Source organism: Rhea pennata, chromosome 2 (assembly GCF_028389875.1).
Source record: "Rhea pennata isolate bPtePen1 chromosome 2, bPtePen1.pri, whole genome shotgun sequence".
In the NCBI taxonomy this organism is placed as follows: Eukaryota; Metazoa; Chordata; class Aves; order Rheiformes; family Rheidae; genus Rhea; species Rhea pennata.
In genome coordinates this window covers 79,034,138-79,050,178 of record NC_084664.1, presented here as the reverse complement: position 1 = coordinate 79,050,178, position 16,041 = coordinate 79,034,138, and the positions used below count along the sequence as shown (strand labels likewise).

The window sequence follows — 16,041 nt, the reverse complement described above, 5'->3', positions numbered from 1 at the left end:
CATGCAATAGCAACACTGTGTGTACCTGCTCAGATTAAAGACAGGGAAAGATAGGGGTTGTAGTTTGGTTGATACTTGTGGCAATATATTCCTAATTTTATGCACCTGAATGCTATTAAAACTAGATAATCTGCATATATAATAGTATTCTTCAATAGTTGCTGCCTAAGAACTACTGTGACCATACCCACTTCCTGTGCTAAAGTGAAGACAGTTAAGTACTTTAAAAATCACAGGGAATGACAATTCTAATTATGCACTGCAGGATTCGATCCAAGATTGCTGTCAAAGCGACATCTCAAAATACATTAACTTTGAAATTATTAGCAGCCCAGGGAGTAGCTCTTTTCATTCAACTTCAGTTTTTCAGCTATATGACTGCCCTTTTTGAAAAGCTATCTTTACATTAATCATCATCCTTCTTTCCAATGATACCTTATTAGAAGGCAAGAATCAATATAGAGGTGATTTAGCTACCTCTTTATACAGTTCAATACAAGGCAATGCAATGCTTCACATCTCACACTATTTCATCAAAGAGAATTTTTATTCAAAAAGAAGAAAAAATCCAGGCGAAGTCAGCCTGAAATTAGTCACAATTCCTTTTTTATTAGGAGTATGCATTTGCTGATGCAGTAGATTTTGATGCATCTCCTTAAACAGAGGCAACTGTCAGCAAAACAAGTGGCCATCACCACCATTCTCAGAGTGCTTTATTTTTCTAGTTATGACACTTTTTCAGCAGGACAGAAAGCTTTATTCTTCCGCTCTTAAGTTCTACGTTCAAATCAATTCAAAGACATGATTAGTAATCTCATCTGACCTCAACAAGACCATTACCTAAAGATAATGTTAACAAGTTTGAGATTAATATAGTCTCTTATATATCCTTTGCAGCAATCTTTTGGCAAATCTGAAACTACTGAAAAGGAATGAACCACAGAGTTGTTTACTTACCGAGGTCTCTGGAGAGCTGAGACTGTATCAATGGACTTCTGGAACAAGTGAACTGCTCTTCCAACAGAAAGTTAGATAATACATTTCTACTGTGAGTGGTAGGAATTTGAGGAAGGGTGGTATGGAAAAAGGTCATTTTTGACATTAACACAGATAAACAGTAACTTACTCTTAGGTTATGTCATCAAAATTGTACTTTACATTACAAAACTAAGGAATTTATTCAAGTTTTCCTTTCCTCTTTCTCGCTCTTCTCTTCAGGGAGTGAAGAAATGTTAGACCTATTCAAGGGAAGGCCTCTTTAAAGCTTGTGCCTCTTTCCTACAATACAAATGTCCAAGCAGCATGGAACCTGCAAAACGTAACTCACTTCCTTGGTCCTTCCAAGTGCCAGTTCCCTTTGGGACCTGACCTCACAGCATCAGCAATTTCTGCATTTGGTACCCAGTATCACCCTCCCATTCTTCTCCTTTTATTCACCCTTCCTGTGCTCTACTTCATCTAAAAAAAGCCCTTCCCTTTTGTCTTGAAAACAGTAGTTGCTTCAAGGAAACAATATATTTACTGTCAAATGCATGGGGGGGTGAATTGGGCTCCCTTGTGTCTCTTAATCTGCCTATGCACATTAATAGAACATTTAGTTATATTTCAGTTTTCCTATAAGCCCTTAACCACACACATACAAAAAAAAAAATAAAGACAGAGGCTTTTGCAGTAGGTAGGTAGCATGCAGATTTCCAATATTTCTATGAGTAAATTGACCCTCACTCTGACTTGCCAGTTATCTTCACCTTGCTTTCACCTTACTAAATTTTCTTAGCCCTTATCATCTCAGAAATGCTCCTGCCTGTCCCTAGGTCAAATATGAAGACTAGTTCTCATAGCAGTGAGAATTCTTGAATATATTTGGGCAGAATCAAAATAACAACAGCAGAGTTTATTCTCTGGAGCTCTGCTTCAGCTATCACATGCTCAACACTCACTCTAAATCCTACCTCACTGGTTAGAAACTGCTCAATTAGTTCCCAGTGAGAGCTGCTGTTTCACTCACATCTTTCCCCAGCCTCCTCCTGCACTATCAACAGCATAACAAACCTTGAACTTTGACTTGGATCCTGAGCTAATTCTTCAAGTCTTTTCAGAAGGAAGAGAGACATTTGAATGAGAAATTCACTATTTAAATAGAATTAATTCATTCTTGTATTTAATATAGTAGATGGTAATACTGCACTCAGGCTTGGTTCTCTTAGCTTTTGAAGAGCACACATCTCTAACAAAAGTTTGAAAACTAATGAATACTGGCATTTTTAAATATAACTGACTTCCAAATGCTTGCTGTCTTTGGTGTGCAAGGCCACTGTGAAGATACAGAGATGTTGCATGTCTTTTAATTACCTATCTTCCTAGCCACCTTTCAGTCAGGGATCCATTTCACTGCACCACCAGATTTATTTTACTTGGAAGCAGTTATTGCACATATCCAGCTAACTTCTATGCCACCAAACAGGAGGAATACCGCTTTTACGCAGCAATGTAATTCTTTGCTATCCTAAGAGAAATCCCTTCATCTCCATTTGGGACCTTCTTTGTAGATGACTGCTCAGTTTAGAAAGTTTCCTATTTAAGTGGTAATTTTATCATCATTTGTACACTTAATATATTACACATAGCTGGCAAGAGAACCAGTATAGTAACTTCGGTCACTCATTAGCATGTATTTCCACTTAAGTCTTTCAGTGTTATCTACTATTCAAAGGGAGTGTTGCATATTAAACCTAGCCCATTAAGTTAGGCAAAAGGCACTTTGTATCATATAGATTTTTATTCTATATAAGCTTATGAATGAATAATTTGGCATTTGGTTTCTTTTTCCTCCTTGACATTTGACAATTTTTATACCTTTTTTTTTTTTTTTTTTTTTTTTTGAGGGGGGAAAAAAACAGTGACAGAACTGACCCGATGCTCCAACAAGTTGATTCAAAATTATTTTTTGTTGAACAAGCTAGCACTACATGGCAAATTTAACAGCTGAGTGTACTGGATTTTTTTTGTCAAAAAATTCTCCTACTAGAATATTTAATTTGTGTTTATCTGAAGAGATGCTTTCCTGTAATCAACATCTCCATAAAAAAGCAGCTTACACAGCTGCCTTGCTCAGTATCATATAGTGAATTAATGTACTTCTACTCCCAGAAAAACACTGCTACAACACAGTAGTCCATTGTAGTCTAAGACTGCTGTCTTCCACTACAGCATTAAATGAAAGCTTTACACACACACACACACACACACAGAGAGAGAGAACAATGACTTAGTCGAGCTAGGACCAGGCTTGACTGAAGCTGCCACAAAAAGCACTCAAAAACTAGGAAACTAGGTAGTGTAGCATTAACACCTTCTATGCACCCTATTTGTCAGTGTAGGGCACATGCTTTGACACTCAACCCATGTAGTGCTTCTCCACAGGACCCCCTCTGGTCCTATCTCTGGGCATAAAATGGACCTCCTATAGAGATTAACACTGATGCCAAGCTACTAGGCTTATTGTTTGTTGGATTTCTGCCTTATTTATTGAGCAAAAGCAACAAAAGAAGCAATCATACAAGTTATGGCTACAATGAAAAAAGTAAAAAGCCATTCTGAAAAAAAGATGATTATCTTTCCTCTGATACTCATCTCTCCTGCTGTTGGGCAAGACTCATTAGAACAAGAGAACCCAAAATAGCCAGTTTATGCACCCTGCTCTCTGAAGTTTTGTAACTAGAACACAAGCCAGTTCACAGCATATTAGCAAAGGAGGTGAGTAGGAGGGAGATTCCCATGCCAAGTACTTGAAAACATTGCACAAACAAACAAATTAAAGCCTAGGCTACTATGTTGCCTGCTTGTGATCATACACATTCATGTTATTTTGTGCTATATCAACACAAATAAAAGCTGTATCATTACACATTTGCATAGAAGGGAACTGTGCTGGGGCTGTTCAGACAATTTTAAGGCTATCCATTAAGTGCTCTGCCTTAATGTTAAGGTATATTCATCCTCATCTTCACACACTGTAGGAGGACTCTATAACTTCCTCTTCACTACTTAGAGGCCATATACAAGATTATGGAGAGCAATAGCTCCCTGCTCTTTGATCCCACTCTCCTACCTCCCCGGAGAAGTACTGCACGGTATGTCCTGCTCAAATTCTGCATCATAACTTTGCCCATAAACAGAAGCTTCACTGATTAGTTTATCATCTCAGCTAAACAATTGGTCTTTCAAAAACTTTTATAGCTCTAAACTCACAATACTGAGTTAGCACTATGAGACACAGCAACATGGAAAGATTCAATGCAAAAGTATATTCTACAGAAATGGGATTTTTAAAATAGTACTTGTCACCTATTATGTTATCACAGTATAGTTCTTAAATACAAAGTTTAAATTGGCACATGATACTACTACTGTGGGTACTTGGGTCAAATTTCTACAAATTGCCTACCACTAACAGATAAATAGCTTCTTGGAACAGATAGTAATCAAAAAACCAAATTTGTTCAAAACAATCTTGCAAAATATTCTTAGGCTCCTCTGGAAAAAAAAAAGCAGAACAAGAGCATAGCACTTTATATATCCATCAAGTAAACACTTTACAGTAGGCAATATAGTAAGAAAAGGGAAGGTATTAAATATAAGTTTATCAGGACAAAAACTCTTCATCTTTGGGGGAAGGGGGCAGTAATTGCTTGAAGTTAAATAGTGTGGTCTACATCTCTTAGTATGTTTACAATGTGCATCAACTCTTTTTAAGGCAACTCCCAATTCCTCAATACCACCATTTTAACCCAGAAGTTCCCATTACATTTCCTGGAGAGCTTAGAATTAGACATAGTGTGATGAAAGAGCTCTTCTTCACTAGCATTCAACAAATTCAGAATCAGAGATTTGTTTGCACTGGCCTCTCTTTGTTAGACAGGAAAAGGACAATTATTAATTGTGTGGGTTGCCCACTCCCCAGAAACAGAGTTCTGCTCCAGGGAGAAGGGAAGGAAACTTGCTTATTGTGATTTTGATGACACTATTTTGGTCATCTAAGGGAAGCAATCTAGAATGCTCTTTGTATATTGAGATTTTTTCTAGTGTTCTCGTCTATTTAAGATAATTCTTAAACTCTGACAAGTTTTTTTTCTTAACCACAAAGGAAGGCTCCCAAACTAGAGTATTTGGTAGGGCAAAGGGCAAGTTTTAGAGATGCTTACATCACAAGAAATAAATTCTTAGATGCTTGGGCTTAAATGTTACCTTACTTTTACATCAGAATCAGCAACATGCAAAATTTACCACCTCCTGAAAAAGCCGGGGGGGGGGGGAGGACAGACACACTACTTTTTTCTTTTTTAATCTCTCAGATGCTGAGGCCGAAAATCAATTACCACCTTAAACCTTCTGCTTAGTAGGATCAGATCTCACTTCTACAGTTGAGCACTTAAGAGAAAAAGAATATAAAAAAAAGTCCAATCAATATTTTATTTACACTTCTGGAGAGAGAACTATGCTATAACAATAATCAGAGATTATCAGACTTCTTAGTACTGTCTCCTACTTAAAGCACTTGAAAGCAATCTTAGAAGGCTTGACACTAGCCTTACCTGAAGTAGGCCAGTAGAAAGTTTAAGTGGAGGGAATAGAAAGGATGATTTTATTCAGCTATATCAGTAACAAAGGTACAAATATAGATTTCTATTTATTTTAATTCCTACCCTGAGTTCAACTCAGTAAACTGATCTATTTTTAGCTTTTGACTCTTTTGGACATTTCCTTCCTTCATCTGTGAAAATGCGTCACAGCTTCTCAAATGTTTCCCTTTGACTAGGCTAGGAAGGATGCATCTGATTCCAAGCTGAAAAAGAATAAAAAGTAGTTGTGCACACACACCAAGTGGTTATTGTTGGCTGAACTGCAGCGTTGTTTTGAGTTAGGATGGCAAAGCCTCACTCCAGCCACTGTAGCATACTACAGAAGACACTGTCCCTTCAGCACTGACAGGAAACAGTATGTTATGGCTAATCACTAGCCAAACTATTTTATCAATTTCTTATAGGTAGGCTTGGCTTAGCTCTGCTGCCTTGTTAATTCGATAGATAAAGTCAATCTTTTCCATACAGGAACAAAGATGAAGGTCAGGTTTGCAACTTAATTGAGATTCTTGGCTTGATGGCTGAGAACTAAGTGATACTATGCTTTCCTTCCTTCCAAGGACAGCCTTCCACTAGATTTGGAAAAACTTATTTCTAATATTTTTTAATTAAGCATTAACAAGGTAATCAGCAAATTACTATATAAGCCATTATGGCTGACCTCATCTCTCCATCCAAAAAGGTGCCACAGTCCTAAAAGGTTTTACTTTGCCTCGTCTTTGTTGTCTTTACAGAAGCCTTGGCCCATGTAAACCCTTTTCAGGTCCATAATGCACAGGACTCATTCCCTCTTTGATCTTTACAAGTCACAGCAAGTTTAAGCCTAGCAAGCAGCTTCACCTGTGGAGAACAGGTACTTGAGGCATACAAAGCATGACTTCATGGGGCACAAAGCAAGCACATAAGCTAACGGTGCAAGCGTGCTATTTCCATCGTCTTGGAACAAATCTTACACAAAATGGGCAACCAAAATGAAGTTGCTAACTAACATCATTAAAACAAATGAATGAAGGCAAAGAAAAAGCTTATAGGTTTAAGTTCTATTTTTTCAACAGCAAAAATCATAGGTGTTCAGTTTCTTTAGAAAAATCATTCTATTTTGTTTCTATATAGCAACAGAGAAAGAGTTTTGACATCTTCATAACTTTGGTCTTCGCAGCACATTCCAAGGACAAGCAGCTTTTGCACAGAACAGGCCTATTCACATTCAACTTATATTTCAATTCACCTTGATTTACTGGCAGCTTTCTTTCCTGTGTGTGTGTGTGTGCGCACACGCACGCCTTCAATTACAGGTATCTATTTTTCTAATTTCAGAAGAACTATAAAAGGCCAAGACATTTTAACTGAAATATCTTAGCCTCAGTATTCAGAAGAGGGTGGGGCATCTTCATGATCTCAGCAAATTAAATCATCTTTGCACCAAACATTAAATAACCCAGTGTGTCCAAAACTGAGTGACAAGATGAACATTCGGAAAGCAAAGGACTTACTACCTTAACACTTCCATTAAAAAAGTTATATCCAAAAATGCACTGGCAAGTCTTCAGTATAAGTGCACCAGAAACAACAGGAGGTTAGCTAAGTAGCATTTAGTATTTAAAGATTGCATTTATTCTAATTCTCTTCTTGGGATGTTAAAGCTGCTGGTCTTGATGTATTCTCCCTGTATTATCTAGGCCAAACTTTAAGAAACATCACCTCATTTCCTCCCAAGAGCTAACATCCGCTTTAGCTCTGAAAACAAGCTTCTGCATTTGACAATTTTCTTTTTTTTCCAATAAATCTAAGCAGAAACATTGACTAGTTTCATGGCCTCAAAGTTATTTACCAGTTACATGATCTAAAGCAAAGCTTAACGAGAAGCACTTAGCTGACCAAAAACCTTGACAAAGCATCTCACATGGCTAGTTTCACAGATGTCCAAAAATACAGGAATTTAGTTAAAAAAAAAAAGTCTAAGTTCTTTAGATTTTGATCAGCCATTTTATGGAAAAAAAAGGATAAGGTAAAAACAAGTAGGTAGTTAGCATGTCCTGTTTGTTTTCAGCATTCACGAAATCTCATTTCACTTATCAGACCCTCAAGTGCTCCAATTGCTAACAGGTATGTATGAAGTTAGCTATAAAAACACTAGCAGTTGTTTATAGTCTGCAGACATCTCAAGAATCAATATTACTGCTTGCAGGTGTACTAAGACAAAAAAGGAAATGAGTGATTGAGGCTCAGTTAGACTCAGGTTAGACTAGAATCTGTGCCACTAGAATCAGCCCTCAAGTGCTGTCAAGGCCTCTACAGCCCAGAACACTTTCCCTAACTTTTTATTTAAAGATTCATCATGCAAATTAAGTTTTCAAACCACACCAAATATTTTGTTTGGCAGCATATAAAGAACACATATGCATTCGTTCATGCAAATAAAACAAACCCTCCTGAAGCTCAGCCTCATATTCTGACTGTTACACAGGCTGATAACATTAACCCAGATCCTACCTGTATTTCTAAGAATTGTATGAACACCTGTTGAGATACCTGAACATAAAACACACAAAGCAAGACAAACTACTGGCGTATATTGAGTGCTGGAAACTCAGTTTTCTTCCAAAGATTTACATCTCATTTCCTTATTATCTTAAGAGACAGAAAACTTAAGGAATTTTCTTACCTCCTTGCAAAGGTCTCTTCTTTCTCTCAAGAAAACAAAAACCCAAACACTTCAAAACTACTTCAGGCCTTCAGTAAGGTCCAGCTTACAAAACATCACATTCAAATTACCAGAAAGATGCACAGTTCAGCACTGCTCTGTAGGGAAATGTGTTAGGTATCTGCAGGGTGGTTTTTTATAATTAATCAATGCTACTGTCACTTACGCATGGTAGTAACAATGATACGTAAGGAGACGAAACAAATTTAACTAAATGATTTGAGAAGATTCAATTCAACACAGCCTTGGAAAACTGCCCTACTTTTTAAGCAAATGGCCAAAGGTAATTAGGTTATCTCTTTCTTCTCTGTGTAACCACAAGCAGCCGGGATCTACAGCTCCATTTTCAGATGAGTTAGAGTACCCATTTAGCAGATAAGCCATTGGAAAGGATTCATAGCTTTAAAACAAAGTTTATAGGCTCTTTGTCACATGGGCTGGTGAAACACAGTTGTGTGTGGACACAACTCATTTATGACCCTCCTTTTTGTATATCAGTATAACAACCTATTCTAGAAGTAGAAAAACAGATGCTTTAATGCACTGTAGTGTCTACTGCTAAAAGCATTTGAATTGTTCCTTGTCATCTGAATTCCTCCTCCTCACTGCTGGGTTAAGTGATCTGTTTTCTCAAAACAGCAGTATCCTTCCTGAAGGAATATGACTCAGCTTTGCAGATCATGTGTATTACTTCACCAGTAATCTACTTTTTGATTTCACTGCACCAAGAAAAAAAGTTAAACAAAGTCCCTTCTCCAAAATCAAGATATTTTTAATGAGAAAAAACAAGGAGATGTAGACATTTTAGTTGTTAGTTTTGAAGTAGTTTCCTGAAGTAGCTTTTTAAAAAATGATTACACTTAGCTCTCACTAACATCAAGCAGGAAAATTAGTTTCCTTTGTTCTCAGCAGAATCATCACCTACTTTTAAAAGACCATCACTCATCCACTAGTGCATTTCCAAAGCTTCAATGTGTCTCCCTATTTTAACACTTTTGCTGACCACAAGCAGCTATTTCAGTTATCTCACCTTTTTATTCAAGTTGCAGGGCACAATTGCAGTGCAGTTTCACCCTACTAATAAACCGACCTAATGACATTCTGCATTCAAAACAGCTCCATTTGCTGGCAATTGAATTCTTTACATGTTTCTAATTGCAAAAGAGCAGAGCATCATTAATATTTTCTCTCTAATACTGGAGGAGTGAGGAGGGAGGAGAAATTTCCTGTCCTTGTTTAGATTTTTATTTACTTACATGGTCATTTTTCATTGAAAAGCTCTTAGAAGCCAAATGAGATCTCAGTTTTTGTCCTAACAGTCAATGGCATTACCTGTGTGTGCTGTGTTGCTATGGCATGGAAGGAGAGAAACCACTTCTTTAAGAAACATTTACTACCTGCTTTGTCCACACAGTGATCTAGCTCTGCAATCTATGAAATCCTTACGTATATCAAGTCTCACTCCAGTTCTATCAACTCTTTTCTAAAGCTTAGTTCTGAGCACATGAACCCTTAAGGTCAACTCATCCTCCTCTCAAGAATAGCTGTTTTCCACCTCCCATTTACCTTCCACTTCAAATGCACAGGCAAGTTTATTAATTCTGCCGCTATCACAGATGTTATAAGTAATCCTCTGTCCCCTTTCAGAAATATTCATAACTTCTGCTTCTTGCCCTTTCAAATATAACTAAAGCTATATCTCACACTGTCCTTCAGTATCCCAGTAAAATGTTTTTTGTTCCACACTACATACAACTGCTGTTGTATACCACAGCTGTTGCATCTTACATTGAAAAGCTCTGTCCTCCTGTGTATTGTTTCAGAAGTCAATCTAACAATACTGTTCCCAGAATAACTTCTCCATTGTTGCTTCATTGTTTCTGCAGTAATTTCAGTTCTGCACACTGCACATCAGCTATCAAGCTGTGACATTTCCCTATTTCTTTTAGGGTTTTTCTTTGAATTTAAAGTGCTTTTTTTCCTTTTGATTTTACCACCTTATTTTAATGGATAATGCTGGAATTGAATTCAAAACTTAACAGGACCTGCTTCTTTTTTTGACCTGGTTTGACCAGTACTAATGACAACTATATTCTCACTGAGCAACGCAACTCAGAAGGACAAAATTTTTGAAATTGAATTCTTGAAAAGTCTTGTTTACGGAAAGTATGTTTATGCAATAACTTTTTCCAGCCTTTCAAAATATACTTGATTTTAAGTTAAAACTTAAATACATTTTGAAAAGTTTCATCTTAATACTTTTTGATTCAGAATAGATCTAGCATCTTTAACATGTACATCAACACTCCTAAACCCAGTACCACCACTAATTTTTCATACAGTAATAGTTTGTTTTCACATCTTTGCAGAATTAAGGTATTTTATTAATCATTTTAAATACACAGAAATGGTCATCTTAATGAGAAAAGTGACCCTTGTTTATACACCCTCAGCTCAAAACATACCCTTTCTGACAATTTATAGTTATTTCTAATCTCCAGTTTAGATATAATATAGAAAGACACCTCCTACAACCACTGAGTTTTCTCAGTTCAAATGTAATCACTATGCTTGGCACCAGATCTGCTTGTTAGCAGTTTTATTCTTTAATCCTGCCACAAATAAGGTGACAGATCTAACAAGGTGTTCTCATTATTTTCCGCTTCAGATAATATTTAGTTACCAAACAGATAAAGTATGCTGCCTCACAGTCCTCCAATGCCTGTAAAGGTATTTTCCTCATTCAAATTCAGGACACATTATGTCTTCATACTACTACCTCACTTCCAGTTTAGCTTCTTTATTCTGGAACCTCTCTTAGAATTTCAATTGAGACTTATTCATACAACAACTCAGAGTAACTTTACCTTTACATAACTAAAATAGAGACTGGAAACGTACACATTTCAACTGATTTGAACCCAGCAGCCACCCAATATCCCAACAAAATATCTCCCAAATAACAAAACTGCATTTGTTAGGCTGCTCTAATTTTACTTCAGTCTTACAACAGGATGGGGGAAAGCTAATAATCAAATCAGTCAGTTGTGTGGCCAGTGTAACTAATATAAGATTAAAATTGATTATTCAGGGTTTTTCTTTTCCTCCTGAAAAACACAGTACTGTTTTTACTCATTTTCTGAGTAATAGCTACAGCTTTGCCGACATCCTCTGCAAGTAACAAGAAAAAGGAAGCATTTGTTATTGTAAATACTGTAAAGAAAAAAAATATTTTGTCTGCACCCACAGACACAAAACTAAGCTTTTTGCTTTTTCATTGATTACTATGTCCAGTCACACTTTGTTGCTTCAAGGTATTTGCATTTCAAGACCTTTTGCATTTCAGCAAAATAAAAAGTGATATCTCCTGTCCAAACAAAGGGAGGCATCAACCTCTCTTAATGGACCCTTTTCTTATAGAAGAGCAAATCACGACCTAGATAATGGTGGCAGAACATAAGGAGCTCTTCCCACTCCCAAACCCCAGAAGAGAAGCCAGAACATCTTCCAGCACCCAGGCTGAACAAGGCAGCCCCTCCAAGTACATACATAAATGAGAACACTATCGTTGTTAAATACATTCTAAGAGATTCTCAATCATTTGACATGTCTTTCTGTGGCTCTGAGATTTGCAGTTACTGCAAGACCGAGCTAGTGCAACTTCTTTGTTACCAGAAGTCACCACCACCCAGCTCATGAGCTAATCAAGCCTGTGTCATCCCTCCACCCACACACAAATGTGGAAGTTGCTTATTAATACAGCTGGCAGGATACTCAGAACTGCAGGATCACCAGACAACATGTACCTATTTGTATCCACACTAGGTAGACTGTAAGCCTAGTACTAGCTTTCATCATTTTGCTTTCAGCATGACTTTTCCCCAAGAGAATATATATATAAAAAAAAAAAAAAAACAGTCCCTCTTCCATGAGGAAACCCACCGAGGCCAAGGCCAGCCTCTCAATTCGACAAGGACTTTTGCACTCATTACTGCCATGCAAAACAGGTTTCCGAGGGAGCATCACAGATGCTTCACAGGAGACTAACCCACCATTCAGACCGTCTGTCCATGTAAACGCCTTGAACACCCCACTTCAGTGATGCCTACTGCAGATCACACCTCTTCCCTCATCTGCCTTAAACCAGACAGATTCAACCGCAACTACATGAACCACGAGCCGCACTGATCACACTGCTACCGACTTGCCTTAAAACCCCAATTAACACAGGTTGATTTTTTATATCAATATATTTATATATATATATACACACACACACACACACACACATAATTTTTTATTTATTTTACACACCGAATTGGCCACCTCCTTCCTCTTTCCAGTGGTGAGTCTGCATTTTCCTCGCTCGCCCACTCCTTTTAAAGCATCCAAACAGAGCCGTGGCCCGGCCCGGCCCTGCCCGGGAATGCCACGGCACGGGAGGGCAGCCACCGCCGGCGGCCCCGGTAGCATGACGCCGTACCGAGAGGAAACACCGAGCGAGGCAGCAGCCTCCATTTTTGAGGCCAGCAGCGGGCTGCCCCACTCTCCTTCCCCGGGTCGGGCAGCTCGGGAGCCGCGGCAGCCTGGCTCCCGCTGCTGCTCCCCCTTCACGGAGGCAGGGAAATCCCTTAGTGGTTCCCTCCCCCAAAAAACCCTTCCCGCTATAAATACCCGTTTTGAACGCTTCCCTCTCCCACCTCAGTCCTCGATCGCCACCGGCAACACAGCCGCGGCGAAGTGCGGCCGGCCGCGCATTGCCTTTTATAGTCGTGTCATCGCGCCGCCCGCCGGAAAGCCCCGGCCCGCCCGCGGCGCCGGCTCCCCTGCCCCGCTCACGCGGGGGGTGGCCGTTACGGCCGCACCTGCCAGCGGCGCTCCGCGCGCCGCCGCCGCCCCCGCGGCCGTTAACGCGGCGCGAGGACCTGCGAGCCGCCGCGCCCGACGCGCAGGGGCGCTGCCCCCCCCCCCCCCCCCCCGCAGCAGCTGGGCCAGCGCTCCTCGCGTCCTCTCCCCGCCGGCCGAGCGCCGCCGCCGGCCGGGTCCCCGCCCCGCGGCGGCGCTCGGGGAACACGGGCGGATACAGCCGAGGCCGCCCGCACTCGCCCAGCGGCGCCCGCCCCGGGCAGCCCCGCCGGCAGGGGAGGGCGCCCCCCCTCCCAGCCACCTGACAAAGCCGCTGCCCCCTCCTCCCGCGGGAGGGGGGTGTCGCCTCGCCACCGCCCCCAGCCCGGGCCTGGCCGCGGCCCCTTCCCCCAGCCCTTCCCAGGGAAGGGGCCGCACTCACCGGATCGGAAAAACGCCGCTATGTCCGCCGAGTCCTTGGCCGCTTCCTCGGCCCCTTCCGCCGCGCCGCTGCCGGCCGTGGTGGCGGCGGCGGCGCTGGAGGCGGCGGTGGCGGCGCTGCTCATGGCTGCTGCGTGCGGCGGCGGCCGGCGAGAGCCCCCAGCTGCGGCCCCGCCGCGCCGCCTCGCTCACGGCTCCGCGGGCCGGGCGCGCAGGGCTGTGCGCTGCGGGCGGCGGCTTCACCTCCTGGCGGGGGCGGCGGCTGGCGGCCCCGGCGAGCGCAGGGACATGGAGGTATGCGCGGAATGGCAGCCCCGGGAGCGCCCCCCGCAGCCACCTAGGCGGCAGCGTGCGCAGGCATCGCGGCGGCGCCGGCGGGCGGGCGGCAGCCGGGGCGCAGACAATCGCAGCAGCAGGACGACGACGACGGCATGGGGAGGGCCGGCAAGCAGCGCAGCGAGGAGCCGGTGGGAGGAGAAAGCGGGGACGTCTCCAGCCTCTTCCCGGGAGCGGGGGAGAGCGGGCGGGAGGACCGGCAGCTGCGCTAGGCGCGGCGGCGCTGGTGGCCGCAGCAACCGCCGTCCTCCATCTTGCCCGGGAGGAGGGTGGGAAGGGGGAGCGGGGAAGGAAGCGAGGCCCCGCCCGAGGAACAAGGGCGGGGCGGGAGGGGGCTCGGGCGTCTCCGGCTGCGTCCGGCGCTGCTCGGCAGCGGCCGGGGGGCGGGGCGATGCCGGGGGCGGGGCGAGAGGCGGGGCGCAGTGCCGGCGGGGGCGGGGCTCCGCGGGCTGCAGCGTAGCGCCGGCCGCGGGCGCGACCGCGGCGTGGGGGGGTTGTAAGGTGGCGGTGGTTGTTGTCTGTATGATGGCTGTTGTTGTGATGGTTGTTTTTAAATTCCTTTCCACTTTTCCCTCCTGCGCCGCTCCTGCGCGGCAGCCGAGCCGTGAAAATGAGGCTGTGAGGCGAGCTAAAGTACTTGAAGCAATCCTCTACATCACTCTCTGTACTTTTTTTTTAACTACTTTTTTTTTCCAATTATCTTAGTGAAACTCGAAAGTGTTTTGTACCATGGAGTGGTCCAGCGGATGTAATGCAAGTGGGTAGCTCGTGACAGAAAGCTCAGTCAGGTGCTGCGGTTGGGCTTGGTAGAGGTGTGTCCCAGCAGAGGCAGATTAAACTGCCAGAATAAGGCAGTGTGACGATAAGGTAGAAGGTGATGGAGAAGGCAGTTTAGCAGTTGCACAAATTGATAATATTGAGTAACAGGTCACAAATGCTTGTGTCAGAAACATAGCTTATTAGCTCAATTGAAGAGCAGAAGTATAGCTCCAAGAATTAACCTCCTGAACCTTTGATAAGTGTTAAAAGCAACCATAACTTCAAGAGAAATGTGTTACATTAGTTTATCACAGCTGGGCAACGTGGAAGTCATTTTCCCAAGGTTTGTGTTTAGCTCAAGTCATATAGCTTGCTGAAAAAGCTTTTGTGCAACTGCCCTTGCCCTAATTTCTCTTACAGGGAAGAGATTAGTTTTGACTGAAAAGAAGTTTTCAAAATGTCTTTCTTTGAGGCAATGGGCCCAGGAGAGAGTCCCAAATGAGCACCCTGCTGGCAGAAGCAGTTGCAGAGTAAATTCCTTTCTGGCTGGCCTAGCAGCATCCACTTAGCAAAAAACAACTGTGACAAATGCTGCTGTACCTTAGTAAGTAGTAAGCTGACCTGGCAGTAGGAAAGGGTACTGTACAGGAGCACAGAAGAAACTGCAAGGGAATATGAGAAAATGGGATAAGTGAAGGATAATGGTTAATATAATTGGTGAAGGAAAAAAAATGCCCTGGAATTTCAATACACTGAGCTATCAGAGGCTGGAGAACAAGGAGTGCTTGAGATGATTTGTTTTCTGAATTTGAATGAAGACCCTGATATTCTGTACAGCAGTGGAAATTAAGTAATCATGCTTGTAGAAACAGGAACAAGATCAATGGTTTGAAGTTTATTAATTGTCATTTGAAGCCAATTATGCTGGTGTTAGCTTTGAGAGACTGTTCTGTCTATCAGCTGTTGAAAATAAGATAGTGACCATTTGTTTCCACTGAGTTGCTCATCCTGCATACGGTACAGTTTGCCAGTGGATGCTGAAAAGCCCGCATTCATTTGAGCAATTTTGAAGGTTATATGACTGAAATTTTGTCCCTTCTTGTGTTCCCGCCATCTGCAGGATATACTGGTTTTGTCTTTCTTGAATACAGGGATGCTATAAGCCAGGTCCTCCACTAGAAGAGCCTCTCAGTACAGTGAAATTGAAAGAATCCGAAGTGATTTCCACATCATAGGATTTAGTTCTGTGCTTTGATTGAGTGTGATCAGTCACAAGTTATTTACTTGCTGCAAAGTTGATCCTTACAGAAAAAC

The 16,041-nt window shown here is 42.1% G+C and overlaps 1 protein-coding gene across 7 annotated transcripts in view; it reads right to left on the bottom strand.

Moving 5' to 3' along the window:
- The window catches only part of TRIO (trio Rho guanine nucleotide exchange factor), a 255,536-nt gene extending 241,779 nt beyond the window's left edge, over positions 1-13,757 (bottom strand). For 6 of the 7 annotated variants that reach the window (XR_009957633.1, XM_062569806.1, XM_062569807.1 and 3 more), the window contains exon 1: positions 13,634-13,712. Coding sequence is in view for 1 of the 7 variants with exons in the window: in XM_062569805.1 (XP_062425789.1) it covers positions 13,634-13,757 (124 nt within the window). In the remaining 6 variants the exon portion in view is untranslated. Of the gene's footprint in view, positions 1-13,633 lie in introns of all 7 variants that reach the window. The other variant, XM_062569805.1, reaches the window with a different exon arrangement.
- Positions 13,758-16,041: the final 2,284 nt, after the last annotated feature.